General features: G+C 41.9%; 1 protein-coding gene across 2 annotated transcripts in view; it reads left to right on the top strand.

Annotated features, from left to right (window-relative positions):
- The window catches only part of LOC106574545 (ATP-binding cassette sub-family C member 4), a 57,498-nt gene that overhangs the window by 10,389 nt on the left and 20,570 nt on the right, over positions 1-26,539 (top strand). For both annotated transcript variants that reach the window (XM_014150502.2, XM_014150503.2), the window contains exons 3-10: positions 73-193; positions 362-586; positions 674-763; positions 1,262-1,425; positions 1,957-2,082; positions 20,588-20,837; positions 20,951-21,058; positions 23,974-24,063. In XM_014150502.2, the coding sequence (XP_014005977.2) occupies positions 73-193; positions 362-586; positions 674-763; positions 1,262-1,425; positions 1,957-2,082; positions 20,588-20,837; positions 20,951-21,058; positions 23,974-24,063 (1,174 nt within the window). The remainder of the gene's footprint in view (positions 1-72; positions 194-361; positions 587-673; positions 764-1,261; positions 1,426-1,956; positions 2,083-20,587; positions 20,838-20,950; positions 21,059-23,973; positions 24,064-26,539) is intronic.

Genomic DNA, 26,539 nt, shown 5'->3' with positions numbered 1-26,539 from the left:
GAGATGACAAAAATATGAATGGCATGTGTTCTGTTTTCCAATCATAGTCTAACAATGTGCTTATCTTTACAGACATTGGGATAAGGAGGTTCGAAAGGCTGCCAAGGAACTGAGGATGCCCAAACTCACCAAAGCCATCTTGAATTGCTATGGGAAACCCTACGCAGTGCTGGGGATCTTTAGTTTCACTGTAGTATGTAGAAATATACGTTTGCCTGTTTTTTAAAATAACATTTGATCTATGTACCTACAGTACATGGTGAGTGGGTTATCTATCCATATATTTCAGATTTTACAGTGTAAATAAGTGGATTTGAGTTCAGGTTGAAATCGCTCTACCTCTCTCTTGTTCCCCCAATAGGAGGTGATTAAGGTGATCCAGCCAGTGTTCTTGGGAAAGCTGATCCAATACTTTGAGAAGTACGATCCTGATGATATGGACGCACTGTATGAGGCCTTTGGCTACGCTGCTGGTGTCTCTCTGTCCACCGTAGCACTGACCGTCCTCCAAAGTCTCTACTTCTACCACGTCCTGAGGACCGGCATGCAGATACGAGTGGCCATGTGTCACATGATCTACAAGAAGGTCATTCTACGCGGCGTACTTGCATACAGCATTATACAAATTAAAATCTTTAAGAACAATTTACTAGTAAATGTAATTCCCCCATAGGCTCTGTGTCTCAGCAGCGCAGCGATGGGAAAAACAACCACAGGCCAAATAGTGAACCTGCTATCCAACGATGTCAACAAGTTTGATGAGGTAAAAGCAAGACGTGCATGAAGACATGCGGTTACTTAGGATGAAATGGTTGAGCACATCATCACCCTTCATTCCATAGGTTTCTGAAGAGTATGGCTCTAGCTTATATAACAATTTACCATTCGTCAAATGTACAGGAATGGAAAGCACCAATATTTGAGCCGTCTTGTCATCCTGTCCTGGCAAATAAAGTACATAAGTTAAATCCACAGAGAGAACAAAGTCATGGATGAATGGAAAATGCAGATGGTTGCTTAGCACAAATGTTTACAATTGTCTGATGCTAAACTCAAACCAGACTGAAAGAATATAAATGTATATAACATGGGGGGCCCATGCAGCTTCTTCAGTGGTATGATGACAAGCGTGGCCTGTTGGCCGCTGTATTAGGTCATGAATCCAGCTCGAAGGATCATTATCATCTTTGTTATGTTAAATGCAACTACTTAGAAATATTATGTAACAGCTAAATTAACCAAGGATCACTGGTCTTTGCAGGTGACCACCAATCTGCACTACCTCTGGATAGCACCTCTGCAGGCTGTGGTGGTTATCATACTCCTGTGGTATGAGATTGGCCCGTCGTGCCTGGCAGGCGTGGCTGTCCTTGTGTTCCTCATGCCACTACAGACCATGTTTGGAAAGCTCTTCGGCTCCCTCAGGTGAATTACATAATTTACATGACATGACTTGAATTTACAGTCAGAGTGGGGTCTTCTTAGTAGAAGTTGACTATGTCCTTATCTGTAGGTGGCAACATGTTTCAGTGAGTGGTTCCTATGCTTCAGTGATTGTCATAGAGCTACCTTAGGTCAACCTATATGTTAATGATGTCTATGTTTTAAACCCTTTTTCAGTTTTGACTGTAATGATTACTTCTTGGAACACTTCAAGCACGTGAAGAAAAGTTAGCTTCACATGTTGGCTGGCATATTGACTGGAAAACTGAATCGTGAACACTTGCTTGGGAAGTTGTTCACATGATCAATGACACAAGTGCTGGAAGTAATAGTTTTGATTAGGCGTTATGAAACCCTAAAGCAATGCTGACTTCTCTGATTCTACTAAAGAGTTATCTTAATTAAATGCAATTTAAACATTGCCGTCGGTTCGTTAAACTCGGGAAACGTCAGAAAGTGTTTTATTCACAAGGAGGAGATATGACTGAACTGACTGAACTCCTTTTCTTGCAGAAGTAAAACTGCTGTCCTCACTGACAGTAGAATACGCACCATGAATGAAGTGGTGTCTGGAATCAGGATCATCAAAATGTATGCCTGGGAGAAGCCCTTCTCAGCACTCGTCAATGAAGTCCGAAGGTAAAAACTACAGTAGTAACAAATGGTATATGTTTATTTCTATTAGCTAGATACACAAATGGAATGATAAACCAAGGTCTCTCAGCTAGATGGGATTGATCCCTTTAACATTCACATTTCTTGTACAGTCCATTTTGTCTTGATGGTGGTGCTGATGGAGCCATGGTGCTTGAACCCCGCCATAGCTGTTTGCAGCTATATTTTTACATGAATTTCCCCTATGGGAGAATAAATATGTATTGATTTAAATTGAAAATAACTTTTTGCATGTTTGCACCTGTTGTTTTCAAAAGGGAATATCAAAGACCAGAAAGTAAATGGGTCGTTCCACCAAATGAATACCTTTTGGGTAGTGTAACTTATTTCACCTAATTTTAACATTCTGTCACAAAGAGCACATGTTCAACTTAAAGGAGAAATCCACCCAAAACCCCTCATTCCTTTAATTTACACTGTTAAATAACACTAATATGTGAGAACAATATTGTTTGTAAACAAATGTTATAATAAGGTTGGTAACAACATGGAAAATCGTTGTGTAAATCTGTTCCAGCTCAAGTCAACGGCAAAATCCACAATGCAATGCTCTCTCTATGGGTGGCTAGCTAGCTAGCTAGATAGCACATGTAGCTACACACAGTAATATCAAAGACAATATCAGCATGTGAAGTAGCTAGTTAGCTGTAAAATCACCTTAACAATCTGCACTATCAATTTAGAAGTCTACAATATCACCATGTTCAACCTGTATATTGATGTGCCTCACAGAGTGGTCTTAACATTCACAACGGCAGATACATTTGAGGAGATGGAAAATGTTGCCCATGCTACGTCAAGGAGCGCTTATGGAGCCAGATACCTGACAATAGGTTGAACATACCTATCATTAGGATCGTAAGAAAATCCATACGTAAATTGTTAGGATCGTAAGAAAAGCCATGCGTGAAACATGAACGTAAACATGAAATTTCATCTGTGAACATATAAACACCATGTTACGATTACGGACCAACATTTTAGACTTGAACAAATCTTGTGTTGCAATTCAGACGCACAATAATACCTTTCAGAGGTTTGGCAGTTTCATCTCACCAACAAACAAAAACATTCACCAAAAACTGCCTGTGAGGAGAGCAACCCGAACAAGCAAAACACGATATAAAAAAAATGTAAGTTGGGGAACCAGGAAGAGGTATACTGCACATTTTCAAGTTAAGTCTCCATTCCCTATTACTCAGTTGAGTTTACTTTACATTTGATAGCTAATGTAATGCATTTGTTTCCCAGCGCAAGTCTAGACATCACTAGCTGTATTATGCCTTCAACAGTGCAGTTTCAGTCCGCTAGGTGTATCTCTACAGCATGGGCATTTCTCTGGGTGATGTGCACATCCCCATGCATGCACCTTATCAAAATATGACTAATTTAATATTGCACCATCCCATTCTCTGGGCTCTGAAATCATAACCAGTAGTGTCTACCAGGAATAATGAATCATAACCAGTAGTATCTTCCAGGAATAATGAATCATAACCAGTAGTATCTTCCAGGAATAATGAATCATAACCAGTAGTATCCTCCAGGAATACTGAAACAGAACAATAATAGATGTTTGGGGAATCTATGGATTATTTATGACCACTGGAATCTTTGCCACTCAAAATATTTTTTTTTATAGAATATTTTCATATTTATTTCATCACTCCAAATCTTGCCAAAGCATAATCTGTAGGAGGGGTTAGTATGAATTAAAAATAATTTAACGTGATCTATATGAATCGGGTCATGAACATATGGACTTAGAAATGAACAAGGGAGAGGTTAAACAGAGGCTAAGTCTGACATAAGCTTATTCCCACACTACAATAACTCTGTAGCCTATAAGATAGTCTCCTTATAGGCTATTCCCTCCATCGCAACACTGCTGCCCAGTTGAAGAGCTTGTGATCTCCATGCAGCACCGCAACACAATGCGCCTTCGGAAGAGCACCCCTCAGCCTCAGAAGATGCCCTTCTGGAGGCATGCAGTCAGTCATTATACCCTAATGTAGGTCAATTTGCCTACTAGCCAAATAAAGTGCAGAGCATGCATGATGCGTGCAACTTGTCATTCTAACATATTTGAACATTTAATTCATCCTTCATTCAGTTCAGTCAGTATGTCATCCATTCAGTCATTTGTCTGAGTTGCAATAGGAACTAAATCAAAGAGAATAGAACAATCTTATCCATTTGTTTATTGAAATCCATGTGTATTCAAAATTATTCAAATTATCCAAAGTATTTTAGCCTATCACTTTAATAATTAAATGTTTAATTTAGGCCTATCCAAATAAAAAATAGGTCTTCAACTTGTAGGCATTGCAATTCAGGCTATAATTTTGGGTACTGGTATCTTACAGAATAATTTTAGAACTCTAATTGTTTTTATTATAGGGCTCCCTTTAAAAAGAGACCCTAGCTCACAGGCCTCTAAATATAGCCTCTAAATAACATGTGAACAAAATAGTTGAAGAAGCACGTGCAGTGGCTGATAGGGAAAACAGATCTGGCAATAAGAATTAGCTATAGTTAGTCTTTACCATTTGGGACCCGATGGCTATTTCACTCAGGACAGATTATAGCCAAGACTTAATCAATATTTTGTTTTGTCTCATTTATTGATATGGATATACAATGCATTCAGAAATTATTCAGACCCCTTCCCTTTTTCCACATTTTGTTACGTTACAGCCTTATTCTAAAATTGATTAAATCATTTTTTCCCTCATCAATCTGAACACAATACCCCATATTGACAAAGCGAAAACAGGTTTTTATAAAATATTTGCATAAGTATTCAAACCCTTAGCTATGAGACTCGAAATTGAGCTCAGGTGCATCCTGTTTTCATTTATTGAAATTGATCATCCTAAATTCAATTGATTGGGCATGATTTGGAAAAGCACACACTTGTCTATACAAGGTCCCACAGTTGACAGTGCATGTCAGAGCAAAAACCAAGCCATGAGGTCGAAGGAATTGTCCGTAAATTACACATTTTTCGAGGTAGGAATATTGTAAACATATGATCAATGGCTCATTCGAGAGAGGACATCCATCCGAGTTATGGCATCGGCCAGCATTGAAATCTGACGGATGATAGACGTTTTCACGATCAAAAAGTCATATCCCTTATTAACTTCCAGTGTAGTGAGAGCGACTTTATCACAGTGCTACGTCATACCGGACGGATTTCTGCCTGCTTGAACGCCAATAACTCAGATAAACATGAAATGACCCAGAGAATCAATAGAATATCACTCAGAGATGCACAAAAACAATTATAACATTAAAAATGCGTGAACCTTTCCTTTAATAAAAAAATAAAAATACATGTTTTCAAATCTCAAGAGGTTAAGTAAAATGACTATAGTAAGTCCCTATTAAGTGCCAAATAAAGTAACTTTTGACCTTAACAGGGTTGACGATTTCATCTTAAATCATCCACAAATCCCCTTGACAGGGGGAATGGAAGCGTATTGTATGCAACAGGGAGGGACAATTGAATGCAAGCTTCACAGAAATAGCAATTATTTATAATGAGAGGGCCATAAATATTAACTAGCAATGCTGCATAAAATCTCACCTTTCTGGTAAAAGTAGTTAAATGGCTGAGGTGTAGTCACTTTGAGGACACAAGCTCAGTGAAAGTACACAGTGAAATATTTACTACTAAGCTACAGTGGGGGGGAAAAGTATTTGATCCCCTGCTGATTTTGTGCGTTTGCCCACTTACAAAGAAATGATCAGTCTATCATTTTAATAGTAGGTTTATTTGAACAGTGAGAGACAGAATAACAACAAAAAAATCCAGAAAAACGCATGTCAAAAATGTTATAAAATGATTTGCATTTTAATGAGGGAAATAAGTATTTGACCCCACTGCAAAACATGACTTAGTACTTGGTGGAAAAACCCTTGTTGGCAATCAGAGGTCAGACGTTTCTTGTAGTTGGCCACCAGGTTTGCACACCTGTCAGGAGGGATTTTGTCCCACTCCTCTTTGCAGATCTTCTCCAAGTCATTAAGGTTTCGAGGCTGACGTTTGGCAACTCAAACCTTCAGCTCCCTCCACAGATTTTCTATGGGATTAAGGTCTGGAGACTGGCTAGGCCACTCCAGGACCTTAATGTGCTTCTTCTTGAGCTACTCCTTTGTTGCCTTGGCCGTGTGTTTTGGGTCATTGTCATGCTGGAATACCCATCCACGAGCCAATGCCCTGGCTGAGGGAAGGAGGTTTTCACCCAAGATTTGACTGTACATGGCCCCGTCCATCGTCCCTTTGATGCGGTGAAGTTGTCCTGTCCCCTTAGCAGAAAAACACCCCCAAAGCATAATGTTTCCACCTCCATGTTTGACGGTGGAGATGGTGTTCTTGGGGTCATAGGCAGCATTCCTCCTCCTCCAAACACAGCAAGTTGAGTTGATGTCAAAGAGCTCCATTTTGGTCTCATCTGACCACAACACTTTCACCAGTTGTCCTCTGAGTCATTCAGATGTTCATTGGCAGACTTCAGACGGGCCTGTATATGCATTTTTGAGCAGGGGGACCTTGCGGGCACTGCAGGATTTCAGTCCTTCACGGCGTAGTGTGTTACCAATTGTTTTCTTGGTGACTATGGTCCCAGCTGCCTTGAGATCATTGACAAGATCCTCCCGTGTAGTTCTGGGCTGATTCCTCACCGTTCTCATGATCATTGCAACTCCACGAGGTGAGATATTGCATGGAGCCCCAGGCCGAGGGATATTGACAGTTCTTTTGTGTTTCTTCCATTTGCGAATAATCGCACCAAATGTTGTCACCTTCTCACCAAGCTGCTTGGCGATGGTCTTGTAGCCCATTCCAGCCTTGTGTAGGTCTACAATCTTGTCCCTGACATCCTTGGAGAGCTCTTTGGTCTTGGCCAAGGTGGAGAGTTTGGAATCTGATTGATTGATTGCTTCTGTGGACAGGTGTCTTTTTTACAGGTAAAAAGCTGCGGTTAGGAGCACTTATAATAAGCTGTATAATAATTTGTGTGTGGTCAGAAGTTTACATACACTAAGTTGACGTGCCTTTAAACAGCTTGGAAAATTCCTGAAAATTATGTCATGGCTTTAGAAGCTTCTGATAAGCTAATTGACATCATTTATGTCAATTGGAGGTGTACCTGTGGATGTATTTCAAGGCCTACCTTCAAACTCAGTGCGTCTTTGCATGACATCATGGGAAAATCAAAAGAAATCAGCCATGAGCTCAGAAAAAAATTGTAAACCTCCAACAAGTCTGGTTCATCCTTGGGAGCAATTTCCAAATGCCTGAAGGTACCGCGTTCATCTCTACAAACAATAATACGCAAGTATAAACACCATGGGACCACGCAGCCGTCATACCGCTCAGGAAGGAGACGCATTCTGTCTCCTAGAGATGAACGTACTGTGGTGCGAAAAGTGCAAATCAATCCCAGAACAACAGCAAAGGACCCTGTGAAGATGCTGGAAGAAATAGGTACAAAAGTATCTATATCCACAGTAAAACGAGTCCTATATCGACATAACCTGAAAGGCCGCTCAGCAAGGAAGAAGCCACTGCTCCAAAACCACCATAAAAAAGCCAGACTACGGTTTACAACTGCACATGGCGACAAAGATCGTACTTTCTGGAGAAATGTCCTGATGAAACAAAAATAGAACTGTTTGGCCATAGTGACCATCGTTATGTTTGGAGGAAAAAGGGGGAGGCTTGCAAGCGGAAGAACACCATCCCAACCGTGAAGCACTGGGGTGGCAGCATGTATCATGTTGTGGGGGTGCTTTGCTGCAGGAGGGACTGGTGCACTTCACAAAATAGATGGCATCATGAGGTAGGAAAATTATGTGGATAGATTGAAGCAACATCTCAAGACATCAGTCAGGAAGTTAAAGCTTGGTCGCAAATGGGTCTTCCAAATGGACAATGACCGCAAGCATACTTCCAAAATGGAGGCAAAATGGCTTAAAGACAACAAAGTCAAGGTATTGGAGTGGTCATCACAAAGCCCTGACCTCAAACCTATGGAAAATGAGTGGGCAGAACTGAAAAAGCGTGTGCGAGCAAGGAGGCCTACAAACCTGACTCAGTTACACCAGCTCTGTCAGGAGGAATGGGCCAAAATTCACCCAACTTATTGTGGGAAGCTTGTGGAAGGCTACCCGAAACATTTGACCCAAGTTAAACAATTTAAAGGCAATGCTACCAAATACTAATTGAGTGTATGTAAACTTCTGACCCACTGGGAATGTGATGAAAGAAATAAAAGCTGAAATAAATCATTCTCTCTACTACTTTTCACATTCTTAAAATAAAGTGGTGTTCCTAACTGACCTAAGACGGGGAATGTTTACTCTGATTAAATGTCAGGAATTATGAAAAACTGAGTTGAAATGTATTTGGCTAAGGTGTATGTAAACTTCAGACTTCAACTGTATTTAACCCCTTTATTTTTGGCACTAAACAGTCTCCATATATACTTCCATTCATTTTTTTCTACTGGTACCAGGGGACCTTCGGATGAGTCTTGTGAGGCCCCAACATGTACGTGTTTGTGAGATTCTCATCTTCTCAGGAGTCATATTAATTTGTATGCCAAACTGTTGGGTTAGAGGTCGACTTATTATGATTTTTCAACGCCAATACCGATTATTGGAGGGCCAGAAAAGCCGATACCGATTAATCAGCCGATTTCCCCCCCCCCCCCCATTTATTTATTTATGTATTTCTTTTTTTAATAATCTCAATTACAACAATACTGAATGAACAGTTATTTTAACTTAATATAATACATCAATAAAATCAATTTGGCCTGAAATAAATAATGAAACATGTTCAATTTGCTTTAAATAATGCAAAACAAAGTGTTGGAGAAGAAAGTAAAAGTGCAATATGTGCCATGTAAAAAAGCTACGGTTTAAGTTCCTTGCTCAGAACATGAGAACATATGAAAGCTGGTGGTTCCTTTTAACATGAGTCTTCAATATTCCCAGGTAAGTTTTAGGTTGTAGTTATTATAGGACTATTTCTCTCGATACGATTTGTATTTCATATACCTTTGACTATTGGATGTTCTTATAGGCACTTTAGTATTGCCAGTGTAACAGTATAGCTTCCGTCCCTCTCCTCGCTCCTACCTGGGCTTGAACCAGGAACACATCGACAACAGCCACCCTCGAAGCAGCGTTACCCATGTAGAGCAAGGGGAAACAACTACTCCAAGTCTCAGAGCGAGTGACGTTTGAAACGCTATTAGCGCGCACCCCGCTAACTAGCTAGCCATTTCACATCGGTTACACCAGCCTAATCTTGGGAGTTGACAGGCTTGAAGGAGTGGGTATAATTTGTGGAACGTTCCAACAGGAATCTGTTCCAAAAAACGTAAAGTAAAAGGTTGCCAACCAACAACGCATACAAAGTAGCAACGCATACAAACCTAGCTAAACTGGCTGCCGAATAGGCATCAACTCACCACATGGCTTATTCTTAATGTTTGTCCATAGGCAACCAGAGTGAGGACAGACATTTTTCTGAATAAACGTGATGAGTGAAAAACGCAATGAAATAGACCACTCACTACCCGGTATCTTATTCTGCCGCTATAGAACTTTGTATGCGTTGTTTTTTGGCAACCTTGTTATTTATGAAGTTTTTGGAATAGATTCCTGTTGGAACGTTCCACATGTTATACCCACCCGGCTTGAAGTCATAAACAGCTTGAAACACAGCGAAGAGCTGCTGGCAAAACGCACGAAAGTGCTGTCTGGATGAATGCTTACGAGCCTGCTGGTGCCTACCATCGCTCAGTCAGACTGCTCTATCAAATCATAGACTTAATTATAACATAATAAACACACAGAAATACGAGCCTTTGGTCATTAATATGGTAAAATCCGGAAACTATCATCTCATCTCGTGGAGTGCAAAGTAAGGCAGGTGGTTAGAGCGTTGGACTAGTAACCAAGGTTGCAAAAACGAATCCCCGAATCCCCCCTGAACAAGGCAGTTAACCCCCGTTCCTAGGCCGTCATGAAAATAAGAATGTGTTCTTAATCTGACTTGCCTAGTTAAATAAATGTGTAAAAAAAAAAAATAATAATCGGCAGCCAAAAATACCGATTACCGATTGTTATGAAAACCCGAAATCGGCCCTAATTAATCAGCCATTCCGATTAATCGGTCGACCTCTAGTTTGGATGCTTCAGACAATTTTGTGAGAAGACTGTCACCTTTTACCGCAGATGCGGAAGTGCGTCATAGGCAGGTTGAGACACATCCAATGATATCTCTTGCTTAAATTGACTGATTTTTATTGGTATTTTTGTGCTGATTAGATTCAGCGGGGGCGCAGACATCGACCTTGGGGGTTTTAAAGGGCATTTCAATCAGGAAAGGGGGATACCTAGTCAGTTGTCCAACTGAATGTATTCAACTGAAATGTGTCTTCCATATTTAACCCAACCCCTTTGAATCAGAGGGGTGTGGGGGGCTGCCTTAATCGACATCCACGTCTTCAGGGAACAGTGGGTTAACTGCCTTGCTCAGGGGCAGAACGACAGATTTTTACCTTGTCAGCTCGGGGTTTCGATCCAGCAACCTTCCGGTTACTGGCCCAATGCTCTAACCACTAGGCTAACTGCAATCGAGTACAGGCTTAACATGACAACAGAGACAGAATATAATAAGGAATTTTATTGAATAGTTTGCGGCCGGTAATTATGCTGTATTGGAAAGTATCATATGGAATGTTTCTGGATGAAATGAGACATCTGCGTGTATGTCTACCCAGCCACGCATTCCATAAGAGATATGCATGATTAACATGAAACGCTAACCGAGCATTGAACCCAACAGTGCATGCCATATACAGTGGCAAGAAAAAGTATGTGAACCCTTTGGAATTACTTGGATTTCTGCATAAATTAGTCATAAACTTTGATCTGATCTTCATCTTAGTCACAACAATAGACAAACACAGTGTGCATAAACTAATAACACACAAATTATTGTATTTTTCTTGTCTATATTGAATACATCATTTAAACATTCACAGTGTAGGTTGGGAAAGGTATGTGAACCCCTAGGCTAATGAATTTTCCAAAAGCTAATTGGAGTCAGGAGTCCGCTAACCTGGAGTCCAATCAATGAGAAGAGATTAGAGATGTTGGTTAGAGCTGCCCAGCCCCAAAAAAAACACAAATTTGAGTTTGCAATTCACGAGAAGCATTGCCTGATGTGAACCATGCCTCGAACAAAAGAGATCACAGATGACCTAAGATTAAGAATGGTTGACTTGCATAAAGCTGGAAAGCGTTACCAAAGTATCTCTAAAAGCCTTGATGTTCATCAGTCCATGGTAAGACAAATGGAGAAAGTTCAGCACTGTTGCTACTCTCCCTAGGAGTGGCCTCCCTGCAAAGGTGACTGCAAGAGCATAGTGCAGAATGCTCAGTGAGGTTAAGAAGAATCTTAGAGTGTCAGCTAAAGGCTTACAGAAATCTCTGGAACATGCTAACATCGCTGTTGGCGATTCTACGATACGTAAAACACAATGGTGTTCATGGGAGGACACCACGGAAGAAGCCACTGCTATCCCCAAAAAAACATTGCTGCACGTCTGAACATCGCAAAAGAGCACCTGGATGTTCCACAGCGCTTCTGGCTAAATATTCTGTGGATAGATTCAACTAAAGTTGAGTTGTTTGGAAGGAACACACAAAACTGTGTGGAGAAAAAAAGCCACAGCACATCAAAACCTCATCCCAACTGTAAAGTATGGTGGAGGGAGCATCATGGTTTGGGGCTGCTTTGCTGCCTCAGGGCCTGGACAGCTTGCTATCATCGATGGAAAAATGAATTCCCAAGTTTATCAAGACATTTTGCAGGAGAATGTAAGGCTATCTGTTCGCCAATTGAAGCTCAACAGAAGTTGGGTGACGCAAAAGAACAACGACCCAAAACACAGAAGTAAATCAACAACAAAATGGCTTCAACAGAAGAAAATTCGCCTTCTGGAGTGGCCCAGTTAGAGTCCTGACCTCAACACGATTTAAAATACTGTGGCATGACCTCGAGAGTGGTTCACACCAGACATCCTAAGATTATTGCTAATCTGAATCAGTTTGTAAAGATGAATGGCCTAAAATTCCTACTGACCTTTGTGCAGGTTTGATCCATAACTACAGAAAACATTTGGTTGAGTTTATTGCTGCCAAAGGAGGGTTAACCAGTTATTAAATCCAAGGGTTCACATACTTTTTCCACCCTACACTGTGAATGTTTACATGGTGTGTTCAATAAAGACATGAAAACGTATAATTGTTTGTGTGTTATTAGTTTAAGCAGACTGTGTTTGTCTATTGTTGTGACTTAGGTGAAGATCAGATCAAATTTTATGACCATTTTATGCAGAAATCCAGGTACTTCCAAAGGGTTCACATACTTTTTCTTGCCACTGTATGTATGATTGACATGAAACGCTAACTGAGCGTTGAGCCCAACAGTGCACACAGCAATGCTGGAAGATATGGGCACCTGCCCGAGTCCTGGCCAAATGTTGACCTGCTGAGTGCCTCGCATTTTCATGCAAATTTATTCAGAAGAAATGTTACGTATGATGGTACGTAGAACCCAACAACACTGTAATTCGATTAGTCTAATATGAGATGTTTGCTGTCATGCACCCAGATGTACATGTCGTAAACGAGCGATGGGGATGCATGTCAAACGGTGTCTGACCCAAAAGCCGGCTGTAATATGAATGACCGCCACATTCCTGCATGTCATTGGAAACTCGGCAACTAAATTAGCTATTGATAGCTATGGTAAGGAGCCATTGCTGAGAAGTCAAATAGATTGGGCCTAACAAGTGAGGTCTCGCAGAGCATAGCCAGGGGCCTAGTTGCTGGAGAGTGATGGTGGAATTAAACCCAATGTATCGAGGTGGTTACTGCTCCAGTTCTTAAAGACCAATGTAGCGTAGAGGGGAAAGATGGCACCTTTGTATATTACTTAAGAAAGGAGAGGGTTGAATAGGAGGGATGAATGGTGGAGCATGAATAAATATAAACATAAAGCAAGAAAAAGGATATTTGTAAGTGCGCACTTTCATGATAGTACTACAGGAAGCCAATTTAGAATGCTTAGGAGTGGGGCTAGTGATTTAAGTTGAAAAGACCAGAAACCCCTAAAAATGAGTGATAGAAGGGGTTGTGAGCACTAGGGTTGGGCGGTATCCAGATTTTCATATCGTCATAACGTCCTTCTCTCATCCCAGGATTTATGGTATTACCGGCTTAGTACACAAGGGGGCGCAAAAAAGACCATTGGGTGTCTGTTACTAGAATGTTAACAACATTTTCACAAGTAATATCACATTTCCATGGAGGCTGCTAGCTAATATGCTAACGAGCGCAAACGAAAATAAAGAAATTGCAAAGATAGGCAATCCAGCTCATAAAATGATGCATATATAGGTAGGAGCTACCAAATGTCCGTTTTGGTGAGTTTGGACATTTACAAGTGAATTTGAACAAGAGACATTGTGCAAATAAACAAAGTTTTGACGCATGCTTGTGTGGGTGGCAGGTAGCCTAGTGGTTAGAGCGTTAGACTAGTAACCGGAAGGTTGCAAGATCAAATCCCCGAGCTGACAAGGTAAAAATCTGTCCTTCTGCCCCTGAACAAGGCATTGAAAATAAGAATTTGTTCTTAACTGACTTGCCTAGTTAAATAAAGGTAAAAAATATAAAAAAGGAAGAACAGTACTGGCTCTGGAGCAGCATGCGTACACGCTGTGTGAAGTCTGGAGTCGTAGGGCAAAGGGCCTGCCTGCTTTGAGAAGATGGGGATGGAGCAGACAGGCTGAGAACGGAGACAAGAGAAAACGCAAGGAAATCAAATGTGGCAGCTGTACAGATACCGCATCCAAAAGTCTGTGTAGCTACTTTTCTCGGTGTAGCCAGCCTACCTTTCTCCATTAAATGCAAGATTAACAAGCTGGCTACATTCTTTCTATGATAAACATTAGAAATATGATGAGCATGCATCATTTTTTCAAAAAAGACTTTGCTTTTTCATTGTAAGCTCATTTTTCCTACATGTGTGGCTGCCAGCCAAATAATGAAAAAGAAGCCATTTTCTGCCGAATGTGTTGCACTAATGTATTTTCTGCGAAGGAAAACTAGTGTTGCACATCCCTGATCACTCTATTGAAGCCAAAAAACACTGTTGACTTTCAATTGTAAAACGTGACCCCTGTCAATACACAGCTGGACTCACCTGCTCCTGCTTTCTCCCGTTGTGCTATTTACAAACAAACATGTGACTGGCCCAACTGTTCTGGGGAACTACGGTAAGCTTTCATAATGTAAAATAATGTGACAGGTGAAATGAAGGAACGCAATCTGCTTTATCGCCTCAAAGAAATAGTTTTGACAGTATTGAACATTTTTCCAAATATCTCGGTATATCGACCAAGCCTCGTGAAAGAACCATGAAAAACCTGTAGGAAGAAGACCTCATGGAGATGTCAAGCGGAGGGAACCACCTTGTCTGTGGCTGCGAGTATATGCTGGAAAATAGGAAGTAGCTTAGGGTAGACATAAACATTTGCGCTATTGCAACATGACCATAGAAACTGGGACCAGCCGATAAAAAAAGGCTCTTGAAAAACTGAGTGCTACCCAAACCTGTGCAGGTGCCAGATGAACCTTGCACGCTAGCAGTAAAAGAAACAGCGTGGTATACCCATTGCTAGGTAGCCTGAATTCGCAACTCGAAGGTGGTGGCTATGGGACTAAACCATTGTTAGTAGGGTAGGATGTTTGAAGCTTGCCTAAAGAAACATTTCCCCGAATCAGTTTGGCAAGGTATCACCCATTCTTAAGAGACTGAAGCTCCACTTGTAACAAGAACAAATTATTAGAATGATGACAAAACCATATAAATTGCATTAATAAGCTACAGGCAACATAACTGAAGCTGAAAGCCACAGTTCTTGATTGATATATTACTGTCGATGGCCACCCTGCCACATAGTTTGCTACTGGAGAATATCTCCATTATTCGAGAACTGATTGCTGGGGCTGATATCAAGCAAACGGAAGACATTTTGTTTATGATGAGATTAAATAAAAATGCCAAGAGTGATGAGAGTTAAAGGCAGCAGTAGGTCTACTGAGCTCATAAAGCATGGATGACATATTTGAGTTGCTGATGAATCAATTGATCAAATGACTAATGTTGCAAAGCTCCACTTGAGCAAGGTTACTTAAAATCAAATATGAATGACTAGTTTACAGACCACGATTGTTGCGATGGATTGTCGATGAGGCCATTCAACAAGTTCTCTTGAGTTCAGCTTAGTAGAGTCCACTATGCAGCCAAGTAGCTCTGAACAGTACTCAGCCTGTGTAGATCAGTGGACGGGAGTTCTCATACCCGGCAGGGTACGACCATGGATGACACGCCAGTGTTATATAGCGTTCCATACGTTGAGCCACTACCAACAGCATAGATGCACCATTTTCCCTGTAAAGGATAGCTAAATTGCATGTTGTTTAGCAAATGGTGTTGATATTGCCTGCCTTGACAGCAGAGGGGGCACTTGATAATTGTAATGGCCGTTACTGCAGCACCTTAGTTCTGAGTCCACTCCTATCCAAATCATATAGCTGTGAACAGCACGACAGCAATCAGCCTGTGTAGACCAGTGTATGGCTCCCGGCCGGCCGGCCATGACCATGAAAGACGTGCCGGTGTTATGGCGTTCCATACATTCTAATAGACTTAATAGAGAGGAGAGAGCAATAGCGAGGGAAGAGGAAACAGCACAACATGTTAAGGGGAAAGAGTAGGCCCGTGGTCTACACACCTGAAACCATACATAATGCCTACACTGCACAAGATCAACATGACATGATCAAATTGGCATAGCCCTATGATGAGTGAACAAGATTGCCACCAGTAATTATGTCATTGAATGTCTATCCTGTACATATGACAATAACATTTGATTGTATTGATTTGTGCAGGCATGATATCCGCTGCAAAGAAGACTACGCCATAATGACTATGCATTGCGTGCAGAACTTAAGAATGAAGTAACAATGAGTAACGATGAATATCGTCAGATTATAGGCTAAGCATGGATTATACTTGCGAGCCACTACCAGCAGCATATAGCCAATGCGACCTTGTCCCTGCGGAGGATATATCTCTGTGTACTTCCTGAAAAATATAGTTTGACACAAGACAAGATATTAGGCACGTTCATATTGCACCTTAGCCCTGGGCTAAGGGAGATTTTAGTAAACGCGCATTTACAATGATCCATCCAGATCTGATTGCCAAAGTCATAGCTGCGGGAACTAGGGGTGCTGAGGGTGCTGCAGCACCCCATAATAAATCACAATGAAAAGATAGTTTTATATAAAAATAAATCCACCAAATTAGTGCACCAGGCCTCTATTACTCCTGTACGAGCAGATAAAAATACTCGTCAGCAGAGTGGTGAGAAATATATATATATATATATATATATATATATATATATATATATATATATATATATATATATATATATATATATATATATATATTGGATGGCTAGATGTGGCAGCATGATGGGGGAATCAAAATGCCGCCATGAGAAACAAAAGTAGGCTACAGTGATATTTCAGTGACAGCATCAGCTGGGCAAGTAGCCTGTAGCTATCCCTGGCAAATTGAAATACAGTGGACAATGATGATCCGTCCGAGTATTCGGGGTCCACCCCTTGCATCGATTTCCACAAATAATTCCACTTGTTGAATAGCCTACAGTTACCGGCTGAGAAACCAGGAATTCAAAAATATGCCATGGATAGTGAAATGATTTGATTGAAATCAACAATTCCCACACAGAAATACCCTCTGAAGCGCAGGCTGAAGCCTGAGGTAGCCTACACGATTGCCATTAAGGCAAAGCATGATGGTGTAAATTACAGAGACGATGTGGATGAGTTGTCGAAGACTGTTGCTGCAAATCTAATACAACACGTTACTGAGTACCACTCTCTGTATTTTCAAGCTGCATCATGTTATGGTTATGCTTCTAATCATTAAGGACTGGGAAGTTTTTCAGGATAAAAAAGTAATAGAATGGAGCTAAGCACAAGCAAAATCCTAGAGGAAAACCTTGTTCAGTCTGCTTTCCACCAGACACTGGGAGATGAATTACCTTTCAGCAAGACAGTAACCTAAAACACCAAAGGCCAAATCTACGCTGGAGTTGCTTACCAAGAAGACAGTGACCGAGCTACCGTTTGGAATTAAATCTACCTAAAAATGGTTGTCTTGCAGTGATAAACAACAAATTTGAAAGAGCTTGCATTTTTTTTTGTAAGAATAATGGGAAAAGTTGTAAAATCCAGGTGTGGAATGCTCTTAGAGACTTACTCAGAAAGACTCACAGCTGTAATCACTGCCAACGGTGCTTCTACAAAGTATTTACTTATGTAAATTAGCAAAAAATTCTAAAAACATGTTTTCACTTTGTCATTATGGGCTATTGGCTATATTATGGGTGAGAAATAAAATCAATGTAATCCATTTTGGATTCAGGCTGTAACGCAACAAAATGTGGAGTCAAGTCAAGTGGTATGAATACTTTCTGAAGGCACATATGCGTGTCTGCATGTGTGGTTTATAGTATTTGGCTGAGGGCCAGGCACCCCTAGCAGGGTCTCACAGAGGGAGCAAAGCCACATGAACTTCACCAGCTGCCAGCAAACAGCTTTCAGTTACATCACAGGTCTGGTTCCCTGATCCCTCTCACCATGACCAGCCAACACTATCCAGCCATGAGACCTGGCTGTAGTCTTCTTTCTGCTTCTCTTTGTTCTTTAACATGAGGAGAAGTTGCATGTTTTTGTCTCTGAATGTTATTGAATGTTACATTCTATGGTAGCTTTTAGTGGAATGTCTGGGGCGTTTGTGGAATTCCCATTCCCAAAACATTCTACCTCCCATATTCCTGGCTGCAGCAAAGTGCACAAAAGCTGTAATAGTCATTCTGCAGTTCTTCTTCTATTTTTCTTTATCTGTTAAAAACCTTTGTTAAAATCAATTGATGCATCCGTGCATCAGTCTAATGAACATTAAAAAAATCCCCATCAAAATCTACCAGTTTAACCTATAGATAACTGTTTTTTGCACGGGGAAATGGACAAACACGATTTTTAAAAAATGAACAGCAATTTTAAAGGAAACGATTGACTTTGTCTTTTAGCTAGTTAGGTCTTTTTGCGGAAGGGCCTATTTCACCCTTCTGCGGTGGAAAGTGGCAGAGGTACAGCGCTGTTTGTCAGACCACTAGACATCCCGAAAATCTGTCTTCTCATAAAAATGAGTGAGAGCTCGAATAATACAGAGAGGCAATGGGGTTTATATAGAAACACAAAACTGCTTAGTCATGGTTGGTTCCACCCCTCCGTGGCGGATCAGGACATCATGAGCTACCTTGTTCTCTTATTGTGGCCAGGTGTATCGGGTCATAGTGGACAAACAAGTGATAAAGGCAGTTCCGTTTACTCCCTTCTCTACCAAGCTAGCCTCCGTTCTCTTCTATCTCCCCACAGGATGAGCTGAAGAACTGTGGTCACTTCTCTGCTCTTTGTCTTATGTGGTGTGACAAGGTTACTCAGAAGCAAAGAGAAATTGAAACAATACAGGTCTATCTGGTCCTCAAGTTTATCTCTATCCCATGTCCTTGACTACACGCTTAGACCAGCTGCAGGGAGTGAACGTAGAAGAGATGAACCATCCTTTCTCAGAAGCACAGCATTGGCACTAAAGAAAATGTCTTTACTATTGTTAAGCATATTAATTATTAACTATTATTTTTAAACAAAAAAGGTAAAGACGTGATTTTTCTCTCTCATGCTACCGTCACTTATGACCGAAAATAACTTCTGGACATCAGAACAGCAATTACTCACCTCGAACTGGACGAAAATGTTTTCTTTAACGAGTCCGACGCGAAGGATATACTGCTTTCTCAGGAATGGGCCCAAATCCCCATCATTTGCATGAAGAAAAGACGTTGGAAAAGGGAGGCAGAGGTCGGGCTGCCTTCTGAGAATTCGTAGGCGAGTGAGTAAACCCCCTCCACCATCAGTCCTGTTAGCCAACGTGCAATCATTGGATAACAAAATGATTGAGCTCCGATCAAGGATATCCTACCAACAGGACATTAAAAACTGTAATATCTTATGTTTCACGAGTCGTGGCTGAACGACGACATGGATAATATACAGCTGTCGGGGTTTTCAGTCCATCGGCAAGATGGAACAGCTGCCTCCGGTAAGACAAGGGGTGGCGGTCTGTGCCTATTTGTAAATAACAGCTGGTGCACAAAATCTAATATTAAGGAAGTCTCTAGGTTTTGCTCGCCTGAGGTAGAGTATCTCATAATAAGCTGTAGACCACACTATTTACCAAAAGAGTTTTCATCTATATATTTTTTTGTAGCTGTCTATTTACTACCACAAACCGATGCTGGCACTAAGACGGCACTCAACAAGCTGTATAGGGCCGTAAGCAAACAGGAAAATGCTCATCCAGAGGCGGCACTCCTAGTGGCCGGGGACTTTCATTTTAAGTGAAAGTGTACTGTTAGCTAGCTAGCTAACGTTAGCTAGCTGGCTCACTAAGTAACGTTACATCATGCGTTGGGATTCATTGTTTACCTAGCTAGCTATCTAGCTACATTTCTTAACAAAAGACTCTCGTCTTAGTGTGCCAGAGCGCAGAATAACTGATGCATTTTTGAACGCTCAACACCCGTTGAATATGTCCAGTGTCAGTAAACGATTGTTGCCAGCAGCACAGTTACAGTCACCAACGCTCTAGATAACATGAAAAAAGCCTAACCAGCTCTGCTAGGGCGAGTCAAATGGTCAGAGTGGGGTGTTCTCTCATTATGTGTCTGGAAGTAGCTAGCCAATGTTAGCCAGTTAGCTTGGGTGCTTGACTGTAGTTGTGAGGTCAGAGCTTTTGGAACAATCCTACTTATTGGCCAGAGCGTCCAGTGTGCGCTCTGAACGCGAAACCGCAGAGTGATAGGGCGAGTAATATTCAGTGAGCTGTTCTCTTTCTCTTAGATGTCTGGAAGTAGCTGGCAAGTTAGTACAGAACGGTTGGATCAACCTTTAAAGAGATGGGTGGGGCTAAGGCTTAAGAGGGTGTGAACAATGCTGAATGGGTGTAGACAAAGAAGGGCTCTCCAATAGTAGTACCAAAACATTGAAAGACGATTCCATATGTTAACTTAGTAGAACCTCCCCCAACGACTTAGACTTTTATAGGTTAAAGGAAAGATTTATAAAGACTCCATTGAATTTAACAGGTGTAACAGAATGTTTTGTTTTATTGCGTTATTATTGAAAGACTTCACTTTCATTCTTCCCTCAGGAAAGAGATCTCCAAGATCATGTCTAGCTCCTTCCTGCGAGGCCTAAACATGGCCTCCTTCTTTGCGGCCAGTAAGATCATAGTCTTCATCACCTTCACCGTCTACGTCCTCCTGGGGAACACCATCTCAGCCAGCCGGGTGTTTGTGGCAGTGTCTCTGTATGGTGCCATCAAGATCACAGTGACCCTCTTCTTCCCACTGGCCATCGAGAAGGTGTTCGAGACCATCATCAGTATCCGCAGGATCAAGGTACTCTATAGATCATCTGGCACAAAATGGCTGCTGTGCCTCACCTAGGTGCAATGAGTTATTGTAGTTTAGTAAGGTTTGTTTGGCTGAATCATCTCTCTGTTGACCCACAGAATTTCCTTCTGTTGGATGAGATTGAGAGACCCAACATGAGATTCACCTTGGAGGAAAAGAAAGACGCCTCTGTTGAGATCAAGGACTTAATTTGCTACTGGGACAAGGTGAATATTCTGGCAGGTTCAAATGTTTAATGTCCACATGTTTTATAAAACATGTATTATTACTTTTTTTGTACTTTATCCACTTTCTCCTCAATTTCGATCGCGCCTCATCGCTGCAACCCCCCCAACGGGCTCGGGAGGTGAAGATCGAGTCGTGCGCCCTCTGAAACATGACCCGCCTAACCGCACTTCTTAACACCCGCCCACTTAACCCGGAAGCCAGCCACACCAATGTGTCAGAGGAAACACCATTCAACTGATGACCAAGGTCAGCCTGCAGGCACCCGGGTCCGCCACAAGGAGATGCTAGAGTGCAATGAGCCAAGTAAAGCCCCCCCCCCGGCCTAATCCTCCCCTAACCCGGACAACGCTGGGTTAATTGTGCGCCGCCCTATGGGACTCCCGATCACGGCCGGTTGTGATACAGCCCGGGATCAAACCCGGGTCTGTAGTGACGCCTCTAGCACTGTGATGCAGTGCCTTAGACCACTGCGCCACTCGGGAGGCCCAAATGTCCACATTTTGATATACAGTGCCTTCGGAAAGTATTCAGACCCCTTGACTTTTTTTCACATTTTGTTACATTACATTTTACATTTAAGTCATTTAGCAGACGCTCTTATCCAGAGCGACTTACAAAATGGTGCATTCACCTTATGATATCCAGTGGAACAACCACTTTACAATAGTGCATCTAAATCTTTTAAGGGGGGGGGTTAGAAGGATTACTTTATCCTATCCTAGGTATTCCTTAAAGAGGTGGGGTTTCAGGTGTCTCCGGAAGGTGGTGATTGACTCCGCTGTCCTGGCGTCGTGAGGGAGCTTGTTCCACCATTGGGGTGCCAGAGCAGCGAACAGTTTTGACTGGGCTGAGCGGGAACAGTGCTTCCTCAGAGGTAGGGGGGCCAGCAGGCCAGTGGTGGATGAACGCAGTGCCCTTGTTTGGGTGTAGGGCCTGATCAGAGCCTGAAGGTATGGAGGTGCCGTTCCCTTCACAGCTCCGTAGGCAATCACCATGGTCTTGTAGCGGATGCGAGCTTCAACTGGAAGCCAGTGGAGAGAGCGGAGGAGCGGGGTGACGTGAGAGAACTTGGGAAGGTTGAACACCAGACGGGCTGCGGCGTTCTGGATGAGTTGTAGGGGTTTAATGGCACAGGCAGGGAGCCCAGCCAACAGCGAGTTGCAGTAATCCAGACGGGAGATGACAAGTGCCTGGATTAGGACCTGCGCCGCTTCCTGTGTGAGGCAGGGTCGTACTCTGCGAATGTTGTAGAGCATGGACCTACAGGATCGGGTCACCGCCTTGATGTTAGTGGAGAACGACAGGGTGTTGTCCAGGATCACGCCAAGGTTCTTAGCACTCTGGGAGGAGGACACAAGGGAGTTGTCAACCGTGATGGCGAGATCATGGAACGGGCAGTCCTTCCCCGGGAGGAAGAGCAGCTCCGTCTTGCCGAGGTTCAGCTACGTTACATTACTTTTTTAACGTAATTACATTACGTTACTACGTTATGTTACGTTACAGCCTTATTCTAAAATTGATTTTTTTTTTTTAAATCCTCAGCAATCTACCCACAATACCCCATAATGACAAAGTGAAAACAGGTTTTTAGAAATGTTTGCAAATGTATAAAAAAAATTAAACAGGAAAAACCTTATTTACATAAGTATTCAGACCCTATGACTCGAAATTGAGCTCAGGTCCATCCTGTTTCCATTGATTATCCTTGAGATGTTTCTACAACTTGATTGGTTCAATTGATTGGATATGATTTGGAAAGGCACACACCTGTCTATGTAAGGTCCCACAGTTGACAGTGCATGTCAGAGTATAAACCAAGCCATGAGGTTGAAGGAATTGTGCGTTGAGCGCCAAGACAAGATTGTGTCGAGGCACAGATCTGGGGAAGTGTACCAGAAAATGTCTGCAGCATTGAAGGTCCCCAAGAATACAGTGGCCTCCATCATTCTTAAATGGAAGAAGTTTGGAACAACCAAGACTCTTCGTAGAGCTGGCCACCCGGCCAAACTTAGCAATAGGGGGAGAAGGGCCTTGGTCAGGGAGCTGATCAAGAACCCGATGGTCACTCTGACAGAGCTCTAGAGTTCCTCTGTGGAGATGGGAGAACCTTCCAGAAGGACAACCATCTCTGCAGCACTCCACCATCCAGGCCGTTATGGTAGAGTAGCCAGACGGAAGCCACTCCTCAGTAAAAGGCACATGACAACCCGCTTGGAATTTGCCAAAAGGCACCTAAGACTCAGACCATGAGAAACAAAATTCTCTGGTCTGATGAAACCAAGATTGAACACTGCCGAAGGTGCTTCAACAAAGTATTTAGTAAGGGTCTGAATACTTATGTAAATGTAATATCAGTTTTTAATTTTGGGGGGAAATTAGCAAACATTTCCAAAAAACTGTTTTTGCTTTGTCATTGAAGGGTATTATGTGTAGATTGATGAGGGAAAAAAATCATTTAAACAATTTTAGAACAAAGCTGAAAACTGTTATGTTCTAATTCTCAGAGTAAAAACTCTACGGACACTATGAAAGCTCAAACCAAGTTTATTCTTCCCCGAGGGTCAATACAGCTGCATTAGACAAAGACACATTTACACAAGCACTGATATTTAACCCGTTCTCCTATGCTGAATCTCCTCCTACACATCTGAACAAACATTGCATCTTTATTGCTAGGCAGGAAACTAAGTGATACGGGCCAAATACTGGCACCCCTCAGGTCTCTATTACAACTAATAACATTTAAAGTTCAGAAATCCAAACCTATCAAAACTAACAAAATGTGAGGAAAAGTCAAGGGTTCTGAATACTTTCCGAAGGCACTGTACAAAACAAGAAGACACCTGTCCTGTCATGTGTTGCTATGAAATGTCCCTCCCTTCTATCTCCACAGTGTCTGGATGCCCCGTCTCTCCAGAACCTGTCACTCACAGTGAAATCGGAGCAACTCGTTGTTGTCATTGGACCTGTGGGGGCTGGAAAGGTCAGAGGTCATGCGTAGTTAGGACTGTTACGGTGACCATATTAAGGCCACTCCGGTAGTCACGAGTCATGAAGGCAGTCAATGTCCACGTTACCATTTAGTCACAGGAACTAGGCTTCTCCAAGATCTGATGGTCATTAGTAGCCTACCAAACTTACTAACTGCCTGGTACTCAGCACTCTATTGTCCCTCTAATCACTCTGACATCAATGCAAATGTATCGAAAATCTTATCAAACACTTCATGAGAGACCATGAGCTCAACATTTCTATAGGCTATGCAATTGCGTCTGAAAACAGAGTGGTGGCCTCTGTTAAAAAGAGGAGGATCCCAGTAGCTTTCTATAGGCTAGGCCTACTGTATTTATTTCTCAACTTTCCTAATATTAAGCACATTGCTTCTCTTTACAACAGGAGTATAGGCCGGCTGGCCAACAAAATTAACCACAGGAAAAGTGTACTCCATTCGCTATTTAAGTGCATAGATTACATTAATTTGTTTCCCCTGCCCCTGTTTTGAGACATGTGCATGATAATGGTCTATTTTAAATCAAAACAAGTCATATCAGTTTGCAAACATTATAAAAATATATATACAGTACCAGTCAAAAGTTTGGACACACCTACTCATTCCAGGGTTTTTCTATATTTTACTATTTTCTACATTGTAGAATAATAGTGTAGACATCAAAACTATGAAACAACACATATGGAATCATGTAGTAACCAAAACAAGTGTTAAACAAATCAAAATGTATTTTATATTTGAGATTCTTCAAAGTAGCCACCCTTTGCCTTGATGACAGCTTTAGTATATGTAAAGACAATATTAAATCAAGAATAGTCTGATGGGTGACAATATTAGCCTATCACTTATATATTATCACTTTTTGTAATCATAGTTGCACACCTTATGTAGCCTAGCCCATACAGTGAGGGAAAAAAGTATTTGATCCCCTGCTGATTTTGTACGTTTGCCCACTGACAAAAAAATGATCAGTCTATCATTTTAATGGTAGGTTTATTTGAACAGTGAGAGACAGAATAACAACAAAATCCAGAAAAACGGATGTCAAAAATGTTATAAATTGATTTGCATTTTAATGAGGGAAATAAGTATTTGACCCCCTCTCAATCAGAAAGATTTCTGGCTCCCAGGTGTCTTTTATACAGGTAACGAGCTGAGATTAGGAGCACACTCTTAAAGGGAGTGCTCCTAATCTCAGTTTGTTACCTGTATAAAAGACACCTGTCCACAGAAGCAATCAATCAATCAGATTCCAAACTCTCCCCCATGCCCAAGACCAAAGAGCTCTCCAAGGATGTCAGGGACAAGATTGTAGACCTACACAAGGCTGGAATGGGCTACAAGACCATTGCCAAGCAGCTTGGTGAGAAGGTGACAACAGTTGGTGCGATTATTCGCAAATGGAAGAAACACAAAAGAACTGTCAATCTCCCTCGGCCTGGGGCTCCATGCAAGATCTCACCTCGTGGAGTTGCAATGATCATGAGAACGGTGAGGAATCAGCCCAGAACTACACGGGAGGATCTTGTCAATGATCTCAAGGCAGCTGGGACCATAGTCACCAAGAAAACAATTGGTAACACACTACGCCGTGAAGGACTGAAATCCTGCAGCGCCCGCAAGGTCCCCCTGCTCAAGAAAGCACATATACATGCCCGTCTGAAGTTTGCCAATGAACATCTGAATGATTCAGAGGACAACTGGGTGAAAGTGTTGTGGTCAGATGAGACCAAAATGGAGCTCTTTGGCATCAACTCAACTCGCCGTGTTTGGTGGAGGAGGAATGCTGCCTATAACCCCAAGAATACCATCCCCACCGTCAAACATGGAGGTGGAAACATTATGCTTTGGGGGTGTTTTTCTGCTAAGGGGACAGGACAACTTCACCGCAACAAAGGGACGATGGACGGGGCCATGTACCATCAAATCTTGGGTGAGAACCTCCTTCCCTCAGCCAGGGCATTGAAAATGGGTCGCGGATGGGTATTCCACCATGACAATGACCCAAAATACACGACCAAGGCAACAAAGGAGTGGCCCAAGAATAAGCACATTATGGTCCTGGAGTGGCCTAGCCAGTCTCCAGACCTTAATCCCATAGAAAATCTGTGGAGGGAGCTGAAGGTTCGAGTTGCCAAACGTCAGCCTCGAAACCTTAATGACTTGGAGAAGATCTGCAAAGAGGAGTGGGACAAAATCCCCCTGAGATGTGTGCAAACCTGGTGGCCAACTACAAGAAACGTCTGACCTCTGTGATTGCCAACAAGGGTTTTGCCACCAAGTACTAAGTCATGTTTTGCAGAGGGGTCAAATACTTATTTCCCACATTTAAAATGCAAATCATTTTATAACATTTTTGAAATGCGTTTTTTTTAATTGTTTTGTTGTTATTCTGTCTCTCACTGTTCAAATAAACCTACCATTAAAATTATAGACTGATCATTTCTTT

The sequence above is a fragment of the Salmo salar genome, chromosome ssa16 (assembly GCF_905237065.1).
Source record: "Salmo salar chromosome ssa16, Ssal_v3.1, whole genome shotgun sequence".
Classification (NCBI taxonomy): domain Eukaryota; kingdom Metazoa; phylum Chordata; class Actinopteri; order Salmoniformes; family Salmonidae; genus Salmo; species Salmo salar.
This window is presented reverse-complemented; position numbering and strand designations above follow the sequence as displayed.